The 21,700-nt window shown below is 36.4% G+C and overlaps 1 protein-coding gene across 1 annotated transcript; it reads right to left on the minus strand.

The window, feature by feature from the left end:
• Positions 1-1,612: 1,612 nt before the first annotated feature.
• On the minus strand, positions 1,613-20,395 carry LOC125838345 (bifunctional TH2 protein, mitochondrial-like). Its single transcript, XM_049517406.1, has 6 exons — positions 19,951-20,395; positions 10,896-11,004; positions 3,902-4,186; positions 3,369-3,783; positions 3,001-3,267; positions 1,613-2,276 (listed from the first exon to the last, which is right to left on the minus strand). Exons 1-6 carry the CDS (start codon positions 20,271-20,273, stop codon positions 1,864-1,866), a joined length of 1,812 nt encoding a protein of 603 aa, XP_049373363.1. The 5' UTR covers positions 20,274-20,395; the 3' UTR covers positions 1,613-1,863.
• Positions 20,396-21,700: the final 1,305 nt, after the last annotated feature.

The raw sequence follows: 21,700 nt of genomic DNA on the forward strand, positions 1-21,700 counted from the left end.
CCCCAATCCCGGTCCTGGCCAAATCCCCCCAGCACCGTCCCGTCATGTCCCGTCCCCCTTCGTCCCGTCCTCGTCCCCTTGCCAGCCCTAGTTCAATATGAGATTTTTCTTGGGTCAACTTCAAACAATCATAAATCTTAGCACATAAAGAATTAGGTGGCCTATGACCTATCAAATTAAATAAAGATCTTTGAGTCCTCTTTCCAACTCCGCTAAGTTTGCTTCATTTCGAGCTTTGCAGTAAAAAGATATGTCTGTTTTAGTGAAGCCTTCTTTTTAAGGCATTTAAATCATTTTTTAGATGGGTAGTTTGGTTTTTAGATGTGAAAAGGTGTCAGCTTTTAATAGAATATAAAACAAACAAACAAACAAATAAATAAATAAATAAAATATAATATAATATAAAATACATAATGTATTCTAAATTGGGTATTTGAAGTTAGGGATATTATAATAATTTTAACATTCAAGTTAGAGAGTTCATACTTTTAAGGTATACATAACATAATATAAATAAATAGATATATAAGTTTCCCTTTAATATTAGTGGGAAAAATGAAGCAATATTTGACTTGGTCATCAATTATGATCAACATTGATAACATATATACCTATATACAATATAAACAATCATAGTGTATACATAATATACTTACTTATCCATATTTATTAATTAGATGGCCGAATAATTTTTACCTAATTTTCACTTTAATATTAGTGGGAATAATGAAGCAAAATTTGAGTTGGTCATCAATATGATTAGGATTAGTTTTTTGGGGGGTGTTCTAGTTTGATAGAGATCCGTATGTGCGGATCAAGAAAAAATGAATCTCTATCCACTGAACAAGAAAAAAGATTGGACAATTTACAATCTTTAGGCTCAACTTAATTTTTTCAAACTCTCAACTTTACCGTGTGAAAAGTAAGCAGCGATTCTATTTCATTTTTAAATCCCAACATCACAAAAGGCTTCCATATTTTTTGGTTTCGCCCCCGGTGTCCAGTACCCACATTAAAGTCCAACTAAATCCAAATTTACACCGAAAAGTATCATATTTGAAGTCCGACTAGATCCAAATTTGCGCGTAAAACACTCTCTAACAAAGGCAACTTTGTAACCAAGGGGACTTAAAACCCGAGCCCTCTGGTTTAGAATAGATGAGTATACCACTCCACCACAACCCTTGTTGGTCTCAGAAGACTTCCATTATTAGAACAAAAAATGTCGTCCATCTCACGGTTCGTAAACAATCTCCACACCAGCTGGGGTAAAAAGGAACTCCAAAATCCCACTTCATCTAATTCATGATAATAAGACCTTCACACTGTTTATGATGATAACTATATCATCCATTACAGAACACCTCACTACAACCAATAATCGTTTCCAATAGCTGGAGAACTCAAGATACTAGATTATTAGAATAGGAAAAGAGTAAAAAATATCCTTGACGTATGACAAAACGGCTCTAAAATTGTCACTTTCCACCTTTTGGTCTAAAAATACCCTCAATAACCAACCAACAACAGTTGTTTCCAATAGCTTCAGAAACAAAACAATGTGATACGGCCTGCTTCAAGACCTGTCACATTGCTCATCTGAAAAGGGGCCTTTTACCAAAAAAATATTGAGTAGAATAGAGTGGCCACAAACGTTTAACATTTGCTGTACTCATAGAGAATCTCCAGCCAAATGAAGCACATTTACATTTCTGAACAGAAAACACTAGAAAAAACAAAAATGGAACACAAGTAATCTGTGGCCTGCAATAAAACTAGCCACAAACTGTATGTATTGATATATTATATAAGATTGTTTCTCCATATGTCCTAACTAGCATGGTGAATAAGTAACTTGAAGATTCATGATCCCAATACAAAAGCATGTATCTCAGCCCAGCTAGAGGCAGTATAGAGAACACCAGAAAGTCCCGTCCAACTTGATGAGTCTGACACAGCGTACATCTTCTGTTTCTGGACAACACCTGGAAAAAGAGGAACAAAAGAAACACCAAAATGATTCCCCACCCTCCTCAGACTTGAGCTCGAACCAAGCACAATGCCAACATCTGCTTCCAGCAAGCAAAGTAAGTCACCAACTGAATCCCCTATATATACTGTCAGATTCTTTTTGTCGTTGCGACAGTTCATTAGAATTTTACTAAAAGCTTGAACCTTGTCAATGGGTGATTCAACTTTCTTAACAATTTCACCAGTAGATAGAGATTCTTGAAATATCAACTCATTGGCATGTATATCTAGACCATCTATGCCCCCTGTTCAACACAAGACAGCAAATAGATAACTTATTTATAAGCCGAAAAGGCAGGAAAAAATTTAACATCTCACTGGAAACTAAAAACTGACAAGCATTGCATAATTACAAATGAAAAGGGAACTGTCAACTAAGACCAACCATAGCAAAAATAAAAGAGAGCTCATGTGATCGATGATCTTTGAGACCCAACTAAAGATTATAAGCACACCAAAACTTCTCTTCCAGACTAAGAGAAGAAATCATTGACAATGTTAACAACTCTAGTAGACTTAAAAGGAAAAGATAACTCAAAAAGGGAGGAGAACACATGACACAAAATAAGAACAGGGGAAACCAAGGTAAATTTGAAAAACAAGGAATGATCAACATTTTCCTCCACTCTTTTTCCATTTCCTCTTCCTTTCTTCTTTTTCTTTTAGAAAGTTGTTTCCTTTCCCATGGTACAAGAAAAGGATAGCGGGTGGAAGCAAATTGGCATGACAAAGAGGGACAAATGTCACTTAGCATCCAAAAAACATTCAGCAAATTTTCTAGCATATCCAGGTGCAACTAAGAAATAAAAAGACATTGAAGTAGTCATGAAAAGGTAGGCAGACCATAACAATCAACTTGACAACAATAATATTCACAGATCTAGCATATACAACTGAAACATGATGATTAGTGCACATATGTTCAAACTGAAGTTCCATTTTACTAAGTTGTCATTATCAATGAAATACCTGATGAAAAGGAAGACCTAATAAGGTCACCACACCAGCAATAGGAGAGGACATGAATGTCTGCATTCAGATTTTCATTTCTTATTATGCTCTGGAAAAAGTCGGTGCAACCATCCTGGAGAATCAATTGCTGCCCAGCTCGTTTAATGTCTTCAAGGTTCAGACCTTTCAGTACCCCAGATTCAACTACCCTACTATTCGCCCTTTTCTCAAAATCAGAAAGTTGCTCAACCGTTCTACAGAGTCTTCCGTAATCAAATTTTTCCGCTGTAAAAGTAAGATTCTTAGAACAGTTCATCCCAGCCGATCAGAAATATTATGACATAGGGAGGTTGGAAAACATCAAAAGATTAATTAAACAGTGTTACCTTTTTCAGTAAGTAATATCTTCTCTATACATTGCTCATACTCTTCCATGTACTGCTTAGAGAGATCCCCCCATGCATTCTTTAAATTAGCCAACGACATCCTTGAAATTTGATTCTCTGGCTGATTTTGATCAGATTTTGGTGCTGTTATAATTGCAATTTCAGCCAAGATGGCAGAAGAATCAACAATCGTGCATGTCAAATCAAAATCAGAAAATATTGTTAGCCGCTGTTCCGCAGGGTTGTGATCTTTTGACAAAGGGATGATAGCTTTCTGAACAAGTGGCTGGGCTAAGAAGAACTGGATTTCAAGTTTCATTGCTTGATGATAAAGCTTCTCAATAATGTCAAGCTCCTCGCCTGTCAAAGTGACACTCAGTTTATCCAACAAGTCCTCTGTCTGTAGAGCTGATGCCTATTATTCAATAAACAAGATATTTCAGTTCAGTTAAGTAGAATGTGTGGTATGTCATAAATATCTTTCATAAGCTGAATTCATCAGTTTGACGAGAATGGAATAAACAGCCACAAACCTGGAAACCTTCAGAGGCATAACTGTCAATCCACTTCTCGTATGGATGATTTTTCTCTCCCTCAAGAAACACTTGCAGCTCGTTACCAATGTAGGCATAAAGTCTCATGCAAGGTGTCATAGCACCTAGAGTATAAGCAGCCAACTTTGTTTTCTCAAATGGAGTGGCAAGTTTAGCAGCTTTTACCCCTTCAACCTTTCCTGAAGCTGTAGCTAATAAGAAATCTGTGTACTTGGCCGTTGCAGGGTTAATAGTGCACTCCTTGACCAGATCAATGCCCCACTCCTACAGAAGTGACTGAGATTATTTATTTTCCCAAGCAAGAAGACAATTTTGTGTGCATAAAGAGAGTTTCTAATGTACTTTGATACATAGGTCATAAGATACAATATCGAAATCATTAAGGGATCATTTGGTAGAGTGTATAAAAATAATGCTAAATAGAGTGTATTAGTAATGGTTACATTAATTATGCTAAATAAAGTGTATTAGTAATGTTTGCATTAGTTATGCTTGCATTATTTCTTAAGCATTGCATAATTTTTTTAAAACATACTCTCTCTGTCCCTAATTACTTGTCCACTTTTGAATTGGCACACCTATTAAGAAAACAATGATTAACATAGTGAGTTTACCATTTTATCCCTATTAATTATGAAGTGGATGAATTAAAAACTTAAGATTTTCAAGAAGTTCTATCTTTTTCAAAGTAATTAATTGAGGGTATAATAGGTAAAAAGAATTTGTCCTTTCTTGATTTGTCAAAATGGACAAGTAATTAGGGATAACTACAAAAGGAAAAGCGGACAAGTAATTAGGGACAGAGGGGGTATTTATTTACAAAGATACCCGGAAAAGATGTAAAAAAAAAGGTTTTGAGGGGTAATTGGGTCTTTAACCATGCTAATGCATGCATTAGATCCTCCTGCATTACTAATACCATGGATTTCCATGTATTACTACTACACTCCTCAATACACAATTGAGTGTATAACTAATACTTGCATTAGTTATACATAGGTTGAAAAAACGTACCAAACAAGGTACTGCTAACACACAAAGCTAATGCATGTAGTATTTCTTTTAATACACTCTACCAAACGATCCCTAACTGTTAACAACAGTTCCTATCACTTTCAGTAACCACACATCTTAACTTCCTTGACAAATTACTTACGCTCCAGAAAAATAATGAGAATTTGTTTTACAAATAGAAATCAAGATTTAACACAATATGTAGCTCTCATATGTGCTATGTGTAAAGTACTAAGATATATAATAAATTCGGACTATATATACATCTAGGCAGCCCAAAATATTAGCTATTGTGAATCCACAATGATCAACCAGTTGAGCATTAACTATGGACATCGTGCCATTTCTAAAGTAAAGCAGGAAATGTCTTGGAAAATCAAGAAGCTTGCCATGATAGTACAGAGAAACTAACAGTCTGCTGATATTACCATTGGTCCATTCATTCAGAATTTCCCTCTCTTGTCCTTTCTGCAACTGTATCCCAACAGCATATCTTATTCATTATTAGCAACAAACTCACAAGAATACCAAAATGCATCGATTATTCATCAGCATTAAGACTTCCACAATGCATAACCAATTTTCAACACAGGTCCTTCACATCTCATTAACTTCAGGCAGACCTTGGATCTCCCTTCCAGGCTTAGTTCAAGTTTCTACGGCTCAGCAGCAGCTTCTTGGGCTGGGCACCAGTTTGAGGCTGTTCCCGATGTAGTAATGGTACCCACTGCTTCTTCAGAGAATCTGCCTGTTTGTCGCTTGCGGCATGGGCGGCTCGTTAGGTATGAATATGTCAGATACCTCTGACTCAATTGGTGAAATAGTATCTCTTCCCAAAAAAGCATTTTTTTTATTTACCGACGCACAAAAGAAATATTTTGTAGCGAATGAACAAGATATTGAGGAATTGTTCCTACGTAATCAGAATTATTGACCACATAATAGGGGAATCTTGTGTTCCAACAGAAGCAGAAGTGATGTGAATTATTCAACAATCAAAGTCGATTTTCTTTATAAAAAGCTATCAATGAACTTCTATCTTGGTTCACCGAGCCTGTTGGCATGGTGTTTTGTCCGTTGATAATGATCCAAGGGAAAAGTATCCCATATAACTATGGTTTATGCTCATTTCAATTTTCAAATGCCTTTGCAGATTTGAGGTTTCTCCGCCCAATCATGTGTTATAGGCTAAGACAAAGTTATTTTCTCCTTAATATTAAGAGTAAAATTTTCCACATAAGCTTAAGGGACATTGACAACTGAGACAAAATGCTCTCGGGCACTTTTTTCGTGGCTTGTCAGTGTTGAATCTTTTTTTAAGTATAATCGCTTTTCAGGGGAGAAGTTTTCTGTTTTTTCTGGCTGGAATTTCAACAGATATGGGTTAAGAAAGGATTTTTTATAATGCAGGTTCCAAATCCTATGACATTCAGGCTCAGAAGTATGGTTCGATTGGATCGAATGCAGCAGAAATTTAATGAGACAGTTACTATTAGCATTAATGTCATGAAGTGGTTGGTGTTGGTCTTCTTTGCAGAAACAGAAGAAAAGTGGAAGACGATAAAGAGATGGAACATGAAGGACAATTTCTGAGTTTTTTATCACTCGTAAATCCAATGAAAGTGGGAAGTACATAAGCATTCAGGAAGCAAGTAAATCTATTCTTATTACACCAGCGGGATCCTTTAAAGAAGGTTGGGGGAACATTGCCCAAAAGTTTATAACTATATCAATGAGACAAACAGAGTGAAGAACTCCCTCCCTGGCAGAAACAGACAAACAGAAACCGTGTACAAAGCAGCCTCAAAAACAGCAGATGGATAGCTAAGTAGACAAAAATGTCACAGATAACAGCAAGAAACAACAAAATATCTGTAACAGGGGGTTCAGCCAGGCCAGCATCAGATTTGCTCAGCAGATGTCTAGTTGGAAATTTTCAATTGCCACCAAAAGAGACGCCAAATTTGAATGATGTGAGGAAATGGGCCTGAAGTTGTACCATACACTAGGGAGATCAAGGATATATATGATGGAGACAAAGCTCAGGTAAAGACTGTGGGAGGAGACTCAGAGCATTTTTCAGTTTCAATAGGGTTGCATCAAGGATCATCCCTTGGCCCATTTTTATTTGCCTTGGTGATGGATACATTGACGCGGAAAAATTCAAGGTGGATAGTCATGGTGTATATTATTTGCAGATGACATAGTTATGGTTGACAAGACTCGTGGTGGTTTTAATGCTAAATTGAAGGTTTGGAGATAGACTCTGGAGTCTAAAGGGTTCGGATCGAGCAAGAGTCGGGACAAAGAGCAGATACTTGGAGTGCAAGTTCAGTGACGTGACTATTAGGCAGATGTGGAAGTGAGGCTTGATACACATGTCATCCAAAAGAGAGGATGTTTCAAGAATATTGGATCTATTTATTATCCAAAGGAATGGGGAGTTTGGTCATGATGTCACCCATCGTATTGGTGCAGGGTGGACGAAGTGGAGGTTCGCATCTGGAGTCTTGTGCGATAATAAGGTACCACCAAACCTTAAAGGCAAGTTCTGCAGAGTAGTGGTTAGACCGGCTTTGTTGTATATCACGGAGTGTTGGCATGTCAAGGACTCTCATGTTCAAAAGATGAAAGTTGTGGAAATGAGGATGTTGCGATGGATGTTTGGGCATACTAGGAGAGATAGGATTTGAAATAATGATATCCGAGACAAGGTAGGAGTGGCTTTGGAGTAGGACAAGATGCAGGAAGCGAGACTGAGATGGTTCGGGATCGTGAAGAGGCAATGCATGGATGCCCCACTGCAGAAGTGTGAGAGGTTGGCTATGATGGTTTCAAGAGAGGTAGAGGTAGACTGAACAAGTATTGGGGAGAGGTGATTAGACATGACTTGTTTCAGCTTACCGAAGACATGACCTTTAGACAGGAGGGTGCAATGTGTTATCTTGTTGTTTGTTCATATTAGTACTCGTAGTATTGCTCCTGTCGTTTCTTGGCCTTCGATTTCTATTACTACCTGTTGTTTCTTGTACCACGATTATCGTATTGTTCTGTTGTAGTTTCTGTTTTGTTGTTATAGGTTGTTTTTATTATTATCTATTGTTTCTTGTGCTTTCGTTACTCCTTTTTGGGACTGCTTTAGACTATTTTTCCTTAAGTGGAGGATCTATCGGAAACAATCTCTCTAACTCTGAGGTAGGGATGGGGTAAGGTTTGCATACACTCTACCCTCCCAAACCCCACTTTGTGGGACTAAACTGGGTAAGTTGTTGTAGAACTTATAAATTTTTAAATGAAAGACAAATTTTATACTAGTATCTTAATATTAAGATGTGCTTTCAGATTCAAACATCTAAATCTTAATGCACATCTTAATATTTAGATTTGTATTCATATCCAGATGACTTAATCTTAATGTAAATAAATGAAGCCTAACAATACTAACAATGTAAAAACAGAAAATCTACCATGAATCATTTGCAATTGCTATTTACACCAAAAAAACAAGTATAGAGACACATCTGTACTTAATGCTAATTACAGGTTTACTTTTGCTTTCAAAAATTCAACCACTCTTTTCCTTCCAAAAGAACCGCCAGACAAATAATCTAACATTGAGTTAATATCAGCTGCAATATCCTTCCTTAATCAGAAGTAAAGACTCTTTAAACATCTAAATAGAAAGAGAATTTGCTCTACATTACAGACAATCAAGGCCAACTGTGCTAGCAGTGACACTCAGTCACTTGACCACTATTTACTTCACTTTTACAGCAGATCATAACAAAATCAAATAGGACAACTAAAGTACATTTAACTTTGTAAAGAGTACCATAACATCCATCAAATCAAAAAGAAAAAGACATTGTTTTCTTTGCTAGTCAAACTATATTGTTTTCTTGACAACTGATATGCCCACTGAGCTCTCCTCGTATACCACACCGTCATTTACCCAAGATGTATAAGTATAATACACTGGAAACAATATTTTAAAGAACTACAAGATAGACTGACAACCACATTATTCATTGAGACCTCAAACTCCCAACATAGACAAGATATCTTTAGATCAACAAGATCATTCACACCTTACGTCAAACAGATCTTAGATAGTCAACTACCATATGCATCCAGAGATAGTTTTGTGCTAATTAGGTGTATCCTCACAGTATGTCAGTGTCTACCAAAAGTGTAGAAAATTGTCAGATTTAGAAAACCTGTAGTTTTAGATAACCACTAACTTGCTTTAGAGACAATTGTTTTCAAGAGAAGTAATATTAAAATGAACGGATCCAAATAGAGCAGAATGATTATGGAGGATTCGCATAGCTGTCTAATTGATTGACTGATAGCAGTATCATCACAATCACACCTAAATACTCCATGCACACCCCACATCCAAAGTAAAAATGATTTAAAATATGCAAAACCTCTCATACATATCTGACGCCCATACCTGGTCCACATAACATACTTTGAACAGATTATGAGAGATATCCATTTCACCAAGTTGTGTGCAAATGTTTATAGTGCCTTCTAGGCTACTGAACTTTTCGAGGTTGAAAGATAGAATAGTTAGGATTTTAATACACTGATGATAGCCAGATTTGAATTTAACAAATTCCTTGGAAATATTTTGAATGGTGAGGATGCAAAAGCTAAAGTTGGAGATGGTGACTTAAGCTGGAAGTAATTTTTACATCGAAGTTCTCCCAGGCAGCAAAATCCCTATAAGTTTCAAGATAAATGACCTAGATGAGAGATATAAATGTACTTACTTACATGGATGGTACTGATAAACTAAGGGTCTGTTTTTTGTTTGGACATGCAATTTGGATTTTAAGTTGTATTTTTTGCTCATAAACATAAACAACCCGTAAGTTGTGAAAATTTTTAACAAAATTACCCCAAATCTTTATACAATCTTACCAAATAAGCAAACATTCATAACAAAAGTATAATACACTACCACAAAGTTATTTCTTAAGAAAATAGAACATTTACTGATCAAACAATAAAATTGAACATGAGTTGTAGTGTACTACTCTTTAATATAATCCTCTCCCACATAGTATGGACAATCTCCTCTCGTTGAGCATGCATTTCTCGATATAAATGGTTTAAAGGTTGGTAAGAGTAATAATATCAACTAAAAATTGGTATTGGTTGGTGAGAATAATGGTTATATCCGACATAAATGGTTTAAAGTTGGTAAAAATAATAATATTCAACTATAAATTTGGTACGTAAAAGTAATGGTTATTCCGATATAAATGGTATATAGGTTGGCAAGAGTAATAATATCAATTATAAATTTTGTTTACATATGAAATAAATGGTTGGCAGATGTAAAATGGTGGATTTTTCTATTACAAAATATAAACTTGTGGGTCAATTTTTGTATTTGAAATATATGAAATCATAATATAAAATTCACAAATCAAGCTTTTTGGAGAATTTGGGGTTTCATCTCATGATTTAAAATAATGAGATGAAATCGCATGTCCAAATATTGATTTCATCTCATGATTTCAAATTACGAGATGAAATCGCATGTCCGAATGCCTACTAAGAAAGAAAATTATGCATATCACATTCCTTTGCAACGAGCCTAATCAAGATCAACAGAAAGGCAAATGTATCCATGGTTAGCAACTTAGCGAAAGCTCATGCCATTAGAAACCTGATTAGTTTTTCGGTTGCAAAAGAAAATGAACAGACAACATAAATGGTTTAAAATCCCACATCCCTTTGGCAGTTCATTCAAAACAAGGTTTTTAGGTAAATGACTCAATTTGATAGTCAACTATATCTTTCGGGAGATGTCCCTACTGATACTCAACTGGAAAATATTGCAAAGAAGTAAAAGGAAATTTGTGGGCAAGGGCACATGGCAATCCTAATCACCAAATGGACAGGGAGAAACTTGAATTTAATGGAAAAGAGCCTCATATCTTACTTCTAAAACTGCATCATGCATTTTAAGTTCATTCACAATATTCTTCCGCAGTTCACTAATGCCAACCTTCGCATCGTCATCATCAGTACACACTTCTGCTGCTTCATACCTGCAATTTGTTTCATTAATATATATATTACTAACAAACCTCTTAGCACAAGAAATGGAGAGGGGGGGGTTATTACACGGCCAACAAATCCAATGAAAAGCAACCCCGAAAATCTATCATTTTTGCGAACTCTAGAATTTTTAGCAATAACAAAGAGCATTAAAACCACTAGACCCCAAAACTCCCACATCTCTAGCAAAAAAAGGTTGCATAGAAGAAATTCATTAAAAGAAAAAGTACATAGAATCCATATTTCAAAAGAGACCTAAAAATGAGGGTATAAGGAACACTCATTTTTACTCCCTAAACTATGGGTAGGGGATTACCTCACCCCTGGGACTTGACTGAATACCCAGACTTCTGGCAAAAACTTAAGCACCGAAATAACTGATAATCCAGAAGAAAATACTTCAAAGTAAAAAAAAAAAAAAAAAACTATACTCCTTCCGTCCCAATTTATGTGAAGTGTTTGACTGGGCTTGGAATTTAAGAAGGAAAAAAAGAGACTTGAAACTTGTGGTCTGAAATAAGTCATAGAATTTTTTGTCTATAAATTATCTCATCAAGGGTGAAATGGGAAGTTTGAAGTTAAGTTGTCACTAAATATAGAAAGATGTAATTCCTTTCTAGACTGTCTAAAAAGGAAAGAATATCATATAAATTGAGATGGAGGGAGTACCATATAGTGGAAGGTAAAAGGAATCCCATAAAAATAAGAGAGCAAACAAAAATTTAAACAAAAGAGCAAGAAACATGATGTTCTCGTAGAAGTTTTGAGTTCATACTTGTCGAAAAGAATCAAGACAGATTATTGACTTGTCCTTTTAACATTACATCTAGGATCAAAGAGGAATTAAAGGTTGATTACAAGAAAAAAGCCGAAGAAGTAGAGTATGAAAAGGCAATTCGATTAATGGTTGTTTTTTTAATCCTTTTCTTTCATTTAACTGGAAAAAACACTGTTTTCATGTATATTTTTCCCCTCCACATCTTTAATGTTTTAGTTTACCTGAACATGCCGATATTTTAGCAGACATTCCCAATGACTTTAAAAGGGTAAAGTAATTCACTTGTCATACCCAGGCTGTAAATTGGAAATCACCCAAGGAATAATGAATTTCTTACTTCTTGTACAATTTGGATAGAGATTTGTAGTACTACTTCTAGTACATTTGACCAACTAACAAAATTAAGATACTCTTCAATGAAAATGGACTAAGCCCATAGTCATTCAAATGTTAGAATGCCATTCTCTTTCACTATATCTGTTAATTCCCATTTTCTTTCATAAAAGTTGAGAAACATAAAATCCATCACAAAAATCCTTCGTCTGGAGAGAAAAAGAAACAGTTATACAATAAAGGTGGCTGTTCTCTTGATTTTCGTTACGAATGGAAATAAACTGAGTACTTCTAGAAATAAAAATGAAACCCCCAAATAAACACAAACGACAATGTCATGAATATGACGTTAGTAACAGAATTATTAGGGCTAAGTCTAATTTAATCAAGCCAACCAAGTCCTGTGAGTTCTTGTAATTTTTAATTCCAGTATTTGCCTATAAGTCCTTTATATTTTGGCTTTGTTAGTAATTGGCTAGGTGACGTGTCCAAATCCAGTACTTCTACGAAATAAAAATGAAACCCCCAAATAAACACAAACGACAATGTCATGAATATGATGTTAGTAACAGAATTATTAGGGCTAAGTCTAATTTAATCAAGCCAACCAGGTCCTGTGAGTTCTTGTAATTTTTAATTCCAGTATTTGCCTATAAGTCCTTTATGTTTTTGGCTTTACGTGTCCAAATCCAGCTGCAGATTAGTCCTTTTTATAGTTGTTGTACAGGTTTATCGAAATATCCAATTTCCTTCTCTTCTTCTATCCTCTTTTTCCTTCTTTCTCATTTCTGCATTTCACGATTGAAGCTTGTAAAGATATGACACCTGGGAGTAACTCAACCTCAAAAGCTAGCTCATGAGGGGAGGTTTGTCCAAGTCCATATAAGGAGACCAAATTCTCATCCCTCTACCGATGTGGGACATCTTAACACTCCCCCGCACGCCCTGATCTCAACTGGAGCGTGAACACTTCTAAATGGGGGCCCATCATCGGTGAACAACAAATTGGGATGGGCCTGACTCTGATACCATGTGAGAAATATAGGAAAAGAATATTATTGAATTGTTGCCGTTTCTACATTATTACATTGAGACCCTATTTATAGACACTAGACTACAATCCTTTACCAAGTAGGATACTATTTACTATTCCTATTTCTATTTGTATTCCTATTCCTATTCTTATTCCTATTCTAAATAGAATTGTATAAACCTATTCCTATTCTAATAGAATTGTATAAAACCTATTCCTACCACTCCCCCTCAAGCTAGTGCATACAATTCATGTACCTAGCTTGTTACAAATGTAATTAATTCGAGGACCGATGAGGGGCTTGGTGAGATATCTGCAAGTCCCTTTAGTTGCCGGGTCTGTTCAAACAGACCCCACCAAGAGAATTTTTGTGTTCTTTTGACCGCACTAAAAAAATGCATTATTGTTTTCATAATAGTGTTAAGCCCCCTTTCCTTGATTGAATTTGGCTTCGCTGCGCCCTGAATCAATCAAAAAGCTTATTGATTTGATTCATCCCATTTCATTTATTTGGGCGAGAGGGAGGCTGTGAGTCACCTTCGACTTCACAAAATTGACAGTCAACCTCAATGTGCTTAATCTTCCTATGAAATACGGAATTTGATGCATAATGCCGATAAAACACAGAGTGATAAAATTACAGTGTTGACTTCCCAAACCAAACTTGCAAAGACTGTTTTAGACCATAGAGTGACTTACATAATCGACATACAAGGCAACTAAACTCCCCCTCAGCAACAAAGTGCTCAAAATCTAGTATAAAGTGTATGGATCATGTTGGAATCAATAGATGAGCCGATATTAAACAAGTCACCGAAAAAATTGGCTGGAACATGCTCTTATGCCGGAGTATTAGATTTGATGGCTAAAAGTGGTCACAATCTAAGAAATAAAATTATATGGGTAGGGTCGGAATGATGTCACGACCCAACTAAGTGAAAATGAGTTATGTTTCAGTCCATATGAGTGATAAGGCTGATGTCTGGTTCAACAGCCACATCCTAGAACAAAAGGGCACCAATTGATTTTTGTTTGCACGGAAGTATGTCAGAGGTTTGGTAATGTGAGACCTTTGGATATTGTTGATGAATTCAACAACAATAAACAAACTGGTAGTATTGATAGGTACGAGGAAAAGCTTGATGAACTTAAGTCTTATATGCTATTGATAAACCCTCTTTTGAACAAAACTCACTTCATTGCTTGCTACAAGTGGTCTGAAACCAGAAATAAAGCCACTAGTTGGTTTAGCAAACCCCAAAACCCTCTTGGATCCTTATGAACTACCAAAATCGTATGAAGCTTGTTTTAAAGCCCTCCAAGGAACCACTACTCCCATGATAGCCCAATATCCTCACAACCAAACCACTTCTTCCAGAGCAATTGTACCTTACCAAGGACCTTCAACCCAACCTCAATCCAACAGCGCCATTGTTCCTTATCGATCTACCAATACAAAAACACAAGACTTTTGTTTCTAGACCTAGGGTTCCTTTCAAACCAAACCCCACCAATGAAGCCCTCAAAGAAAGGAATCTATGTTACTGCCACGAAGCTTATTTTCCTAGCCATCAATGCAAACCTAAGACATTTCATGCTCTTACTTAGGAAGGAGAGGGCCGGAGAAGTTGAGGTGCAGGTCATTCATGAGGAGGGTGAAGTCAGTGGTGAGAAGGTTGAAAACACTGAGGACGAGAAACCTACAGAAGAAGAGGGTAGGATATCCATGTGTGTTGCGATGGGGGTAACCATCTCAAACCTTCTACTATCACAATTTTGGGTTATGTACAGAAACTGCCTTTGATTATACTGATTGATATTGGTTCAACTCATAGTTTTGTGACCCCTCAAGTGGTCAAGGCTTTAAGACTGTCTGTAGTCCCTTGTTTTATTAGGATGAAGGTGAAAGTAACTAATGAAGAGGCTATGCATACAAAACATTGTTGTTCAAATCTTTTGTGGCAAATGCAAGAAGAACAATTTTGTTTTGACATTAGATTGTTGCAAGTTGGTGGATGTGATTTGGTGCTAGGTATGGACCGGACAGATGTGTTTTCCCCGGTTGTACTAAGTACTAGACCACACAGTCTATCCCAGTGTTGTGAAAGGCGCTCGCCTTTCGCCAAAGGCGATAAGGCGAGGTGAGGCTGTGTCGCCTAATTGCTGTGAGGCGAGGCGAAGTGAAATAGGTGAGATATGGCGACAATAAGGTGATGGCGATGGCGATGGCGAGGCGAGGTGGTAGCGCCTCTTTTCTTTTTTTTTTAAAAAAAAAGGTCTGACTTGATTAATATTAGTGAAAAACTCAAAATCAGGGTTTTCTACAATCATCGCGACATTGCGACCTCTTCTACTCAGTCGCGAGTCGCGACTTCTTCTATTCTACTCTTATCCTTCGCGCAAGTCGCGTCTGCTTCCAGGTATGACTACGAGACCTCTTCTTTTTCTTCTTCTTTTCAGTTTTTCTCTGCTTCTTCTTATCTTCAGTCAGTTCTCTTCTTCTTCTTCTTCTCTTCTTTTCTTCTTTTCAGTTTTGCTCTACTTCAGTTTCTTCTTCAGTCAGTCAGTCACTATGCTCTGTTTTCCCGTGGTAGTGAACAATAATTGACTGCTCTGTTTTGTGCTCACTGCTCTATCTATATTAAAAATAAATAAATTAATCCTTCTATAATTATTTCTTCCCTACTTAATTTAGTTTTATACTAATTAATATTGTATTTATTTGTTCATAAATAGTGAATTCAATGGCGTCGGATGCTAGCAAAAAGTGGGACATTGGATGGATATTTATATATGCAATTAAATATTTTTAATTTTTGGTATTAATTGGCGCCTCAATTCAAAAAGGTGAGCGCCTCGCCGCGAGGCGAGGCAGGCCCTTGTCACCTTTCGTCGTAGGTTAATCACATTGTTGGGTTATCAGGATGAGAACATACGCTTCCCAACCGAGGGTGAAAAGCTACTGAAATTGTTCAACAAACACCTTAGTGGGACAGATGTTGTTTGCACCATGGGTAGCTACAATTGATGATCGAAGGCAGCAGGTCCCTCAAGAGATAACAATTTTGTTATAAATCATTTCAAGAGGTCTTTGATGAACCAAAGAAATTGCCTCCTAACAGGACTTGTGATCACAACATTCCATTGTTGTGAGGAGCCCGACGTTTCCATTTAAGACCTTACGGGTATTCCTTTGACCAAAAGAATGTAATTGAGAGCATTATTGATGATATGTTAGCTCTCAAACTGTAGTACCTAGTCATTCATGCTTTGCATTACCTGCCCTACCTTTTAAAAAGAAAGAAAGTACTTGGAGATTGTGTGTTGACTATAGAAGGTTGAATTCATTAACTGTGAAAAACAAATATCCCATCCCCGTGGTGGAAGATCTTCTAGATGAGTTGAATGGGTCTAAAATATTCTCTAAGGTGGACTTAAGGTCAGTGTATCACCAAGTGAGAATGAGAAGGGCGGATGAACATAAAGCTGCTTTTAGGACCCATCATGGATTGCGGCAATTCAGAGTAATGTCATTTGGCCTTACTAATGTCCCCGTCACTTTTCAATCATTAATGCACCAAGTCTTTGGAGCATATCTCAGGAAGTTCATATTACTCTTTTTTATGATATTTTGATTTACAGTGCATCATCAAATGATCATGTGAAACATTTAGAGATTGTGTTACAACTGTTGAAGGAGAATCGGTTGTTTGCCAAGGTGTCCAAGTGTGCTTTAGGACAGAAGCAAGTAGAATATCTTGGGCACATCATCACTAGAGAAGTGGTCAGTAATGGAAAATTGGCCCGAACCAGTTTTTTTGGGAAGCGAGAAGCAGAAAAAAGTGACGAGGGCTCGCTTCACAGAAGCGTGAAGCGAAGCGCACGCTTTTTTCAAATAAAGCGGTATTTATTATAAAGATAAAAAATATTAAATAACTTAATAGAGGTAACATATTCTTAGATTAAAAGGTAAATAGATAGTCAATAATCCTCATAAGTCATAACATTTAAAGAAAATACATAACTAAATCACAAAGGATCAAACTCCTATTCTTCATTGTGATATTGAATAAGAAAATACAATTTACTACAAGCAAAAATAGAAGAGTAACTCAGTAACAGAACAGCAAAAAAACTAAGGAAAATAAATATAGAGACGGAACAGAGCAGCAGCCAGAAAAAAAAAAAAAAACAGAGCATAGCATTACAAACAGAGGAACAGTAACTCAGTCACAACAACAAAAAACAAAGGAAAAAAAATATAGAGACAAAACATAGCAGCAGCCAGCAAAACAAAAAAAAAGAAAAAAAAAAAAAAACAAAGCAGCAGTGACCAAAGAGAAGAAGAGAAGAGGAAAAAACAGAAGAGCAGTCGACCAAAGAGAAGAAGAGAACTAACCCGTAGAGTGTAGCAGCAGTCACAGCAGTCGACCAAGGAGGAAAAATAATTGGAAAGATGTTGCCCAAGTATATTTACAGAAATTTCAAAAAAAAAAACCTAACTAGCACTTATTTCATTTAAGCGAGCTTTTCATTGCCTTTTTTTAAGTGCACTTCTCACTTCGCCTACTGAAGCGCTTGCTTTTTCAGCAGCACAGTGCTTGCACCTCACCTCGCTTCACGCTTTAAACGCACCTTTTGTCGCTTTTCACAACACTGGCCCGAAGATAGCAATCTGAAGGAGTTGAGGGGATTTCTTATTGCATTGATCAGCAAGCCTTTAACTTCATTACCAAAAAAGGGCATTTTCTTGGAGTGATGAAGCCACTGAGGCACTTCAGGAGCTGTGAATTGCTATGTCCTCTGTACCAGTCTTGGCCTTACATGATTTTGGTAAACCATTCATTGTAGAAGTTGATGATTGTGGAACTGGAGTTGGGGCATTCCTCATGAAAGACAAGCAACATATTGCTTATCTCAGTAAAGTACTGAGCAAAAAGCGGTCAAGGCTTATCAACTTATAAGAAGGAGTTGATTGACTTGCTTATGGCAGTGAGGAGATGGAGACACTACCTCCATCCTCACCACTTTATTACTAAAACTGACCATTTAAGTCTAAAGTTTTTGCAGGATTAGAAAATTTTCACTTCATTACAACATAAGGGCATACCATGCTTATGGGGTTAAAATTTATGAAATCCATTACAAGAATGGTGTGGAAAACACGGCTGCAGATATCTTGTCTAGGGTATGACACAGAAGTTAATTACAGTGTTATCAGTCATATGCCGCCTAAGTGGATAGAGGAGATCCTAAGCAGTTATGAAAGAGAACAAGAAGTTGTCCAGTTGTTAACTCAACTTCATCTAGATACTGCAGCTATAGAGGATGTTGCTATACAAAATGGTTTACTAGGGTTGCAAGGCAAGACTTGAGTTAGAAATGGTAGTGGACTAAGACAACAATTGGTGCAACAAATTCATACTTTTGGTCTTGGTGGACACTCTGGAGTCTCTACTTCAATACAAAGGATCAAACTATTATTCTATTGGCCTTCAATGTTAACTGATGTTCAAAGGGTGGTATTAGAATGTGAAGTTAGCCACAGGAACAATGTTTATAAACTACATGGGTTGCCTAGTACTATAGTGAGTGATAGAGATAAAGTGTTCCTCGGTATCTTTTTGAAAAGAATTTTTCAAAGGTTTGAAGAGAAGACTGAAGTTTAAATCAGCATACCATACCCAAACTGATGGGCAAACTGAAAGGGTCAACAAGTGCCTGGAAAATTATTTAAGGTGCATCTGTGGTAACAAACTAGGTGAAGAGTGCAAGTGACTGGTCTTGGCTGTATATGGATATAATTCCAATTACGATTTAGCTACGAAGATGTCTCCTTTCAAGATCTTATATGGATATGACCCTCCACAACTCACTTTTGAGTTGATATCTCAATCCAAAGTGGTTGCAGTGGTTCAATGGTTGCAAGAAAGGCAGGTGATGGCTAAGGTTCTAAAAAGAACCGGATGTTGGGAGACTAGGTGTATATTAAGTTACAACCATATATGCAAACTTCTATTGCCTTAATTTGAAACTCACTTCCAAGTATTATGGGCCGTACAGTATGATCAAGAAGATCAGTCACTGTTGCTTATGAATTGTAACTTCCTCCCACATCTAGAATTCACCATATCTTTCACATTTCCAAATTGAAGGAAAGGATAGGGTCCAATGTAGTTCCTACTAATGAGACTCCAATGTGCCATCTAACCAATTGTCATTCTGGATCACAAAATAGTAAAAAAGGGAGATGCAATTGCAACACAAGTGTTCGTGCAATGGGACAATTTGCTCCCTCAAGAAGCTATTTGGGAGACTACAATTTCCTAATTTTAAGTCATTTAGATCCTGTGAGTTCTTGTAATTTTTAATTCCAGTATTTGACTTAAGTTCTTTATGTTTTTGGGTTTATTAGTAACTCTATCCAAATCCATCTATGGAGTTGTTGTACTGTTTTATCGAAATATCATAAATGAAATATCAAATTTCCTTCTCTTCTTCTATCTTCTTTTCCCTTCTTTTTCATTTCTGCATTTCAATTAATTGAAGCTCATTACTGCTTCATTCGTGACGCAATGCTACTTATTTCACATTTACTCAAATGCCATATCCCCAGTACCAAAAAGAAGAATAATACACATACTTACTGAAACATATTCTACAAACAATTATAATTTAAAACACCAATGAAAGTTTATAGTACCAGAACAAAATCGAACAAATACTGAAACATTTTTTCGATAAATTTATTAATCTAATTAAAAAAGAAAAAAAGAGAGTGAAAGTACTGACCCTTGAACGAATGCCTTGAGAAAGTGAACATCCTGCGCAATGTAATGGCGGAAAGTATCAATATTCAGAGTTCCAGAAGCCAAGCAAACGATAAAAGGAGTGTAAATTGCAAAAGTAGACTCTTTCTTAAAATTGATCCAACACCTCCTCGCTACACCCACACTTTCCTCAATCGGCGACGCCATTGTAGGAGGAGTAATCGCCGATCTCAAATAGTGAGAGGGACGAGAATAGAATCGGAAAATAGAGTTGGAATTGAAGAAATTGAATACTGGATTTGGAATTGGTAGCCTAAGAGGCGATAATAATAATAAGGAGCGCATATATATATAAGGCAGGTAAATTATAATTGTAAGTGTTTGTAGTATTCTACTTTGAACATGTATAATATGGATGGAAAGGGAGGATTTGTTGGTGTTTTGGTGATTTGCCACTCGGAACAAGGAGTTTCTAAAAGGGTCAAGACAAAAACTACAATTTTTTGTTGTTAAAATAACCAGTCTTTGATTAAGTTGAATAATTGTGATAATTATGTGTATGTATGTACAGTGTTTGATCCTTTGAAGGACTTCTGGAACTTAGGTTTATGTAATGTAATGTCCTAAGTTTGTGGGGGACAGTTGTTGTATTAAGCAAGATAGTCTATGCAGTATGTAATCTAGTTCCAAGTGGAAGTTCAATAAGATTGGTAAGAGTTTGAGAATTCAGAATAGTGAATATTTATTTTGTACACTAATTTACATTTTTTTTAAAAAGAGAATATTTGAAGATATGAATATTTAGTTTGAATATATGAGAGTTTGAGAGAAAATACAGCATTACCTGTCAAACCCCAAAAACGTACGTGATGATACATATTTATCTCCATCAAGACTAGTCAGCATCAACCCAATAATACGAAAGAAATGTGAAAAGTAAAACAAGAATGACATGAGAGCGAAAAACTTATTCATTCTAAAACATAACCCAAAAACCTGTTTATCAAGTGTACAAGTCACTGTTGTATAAAGTGCGAAATTGAAAGATAATTATAAGTCTCAATGTCTTTGTTTCTCAAAGAGAACAAAGCATAAAATAAGGAACAAGATGGCCCGCTAGGATGACAAGCAACTACCTCTGAAAGCCTTGGATATAGAATAAGAAGATCGGGTTCGGGCTCGGAACCTACAAAAGTTTAGAAATAAGGAGTGAGTACCAACCAACACGGTACTCAACAAGCAACCTAATAAACAAGGCAAAACTCGCTAAAAACGAGTACTCCTTTCATCCCAATCGAACCTCTTCAAACTACAGCATGCATAGAAATCAGAACAACCTAACAGTTCACAATCACCATTTTAGTTTAGAATTCAAGTTCTTGAAAAACCTTGCTATTCGTCAATCAAAATCCCAAATTTGGATGTTAAAAATTCATAAATAATCAAATGAAAATGAAGTTTTAGGGTCACAAAAGCTTACCCAAATGATTTAGCACAAGAAATCTCTTCAAAATTGCCTCCAAAGAGTTTACAAAACTCAAAATGGAGAAAATAGATAAAACCCCAAAAATGGCAGGCATAAACCTTCTTTGAAGACGCTTAAGCGAACCCTGCAAAACTAGGGGTCTCGCTTTTGCGAACCAGACAGCGCTTAAGAGACCGTCACTAAACTGAACCCCACAAAAGTTTGGCCTAATCGCACCTTTGCTAAAGTGAAGGTTGCTAAAGCGGAATGTCTATCGCAAAACCAAAGGGTACAAAACTTAGGTACC

This window comes from Solanum verrucosum, unplaced genomic scaffold, assembly GCF_900185275.1.
Source record: "Solanum verrucosum unplaced genomic scaffold, falcon-dt-bn FXZP01000150.1, whole genome shotgun sequence".
Lineage (NCBI taxonomy): Eukaryota > Viridiplantae > Streptophyta > Magnoliopsida > Solanales > Solanaceae > Solanum > Solanum verrucosum.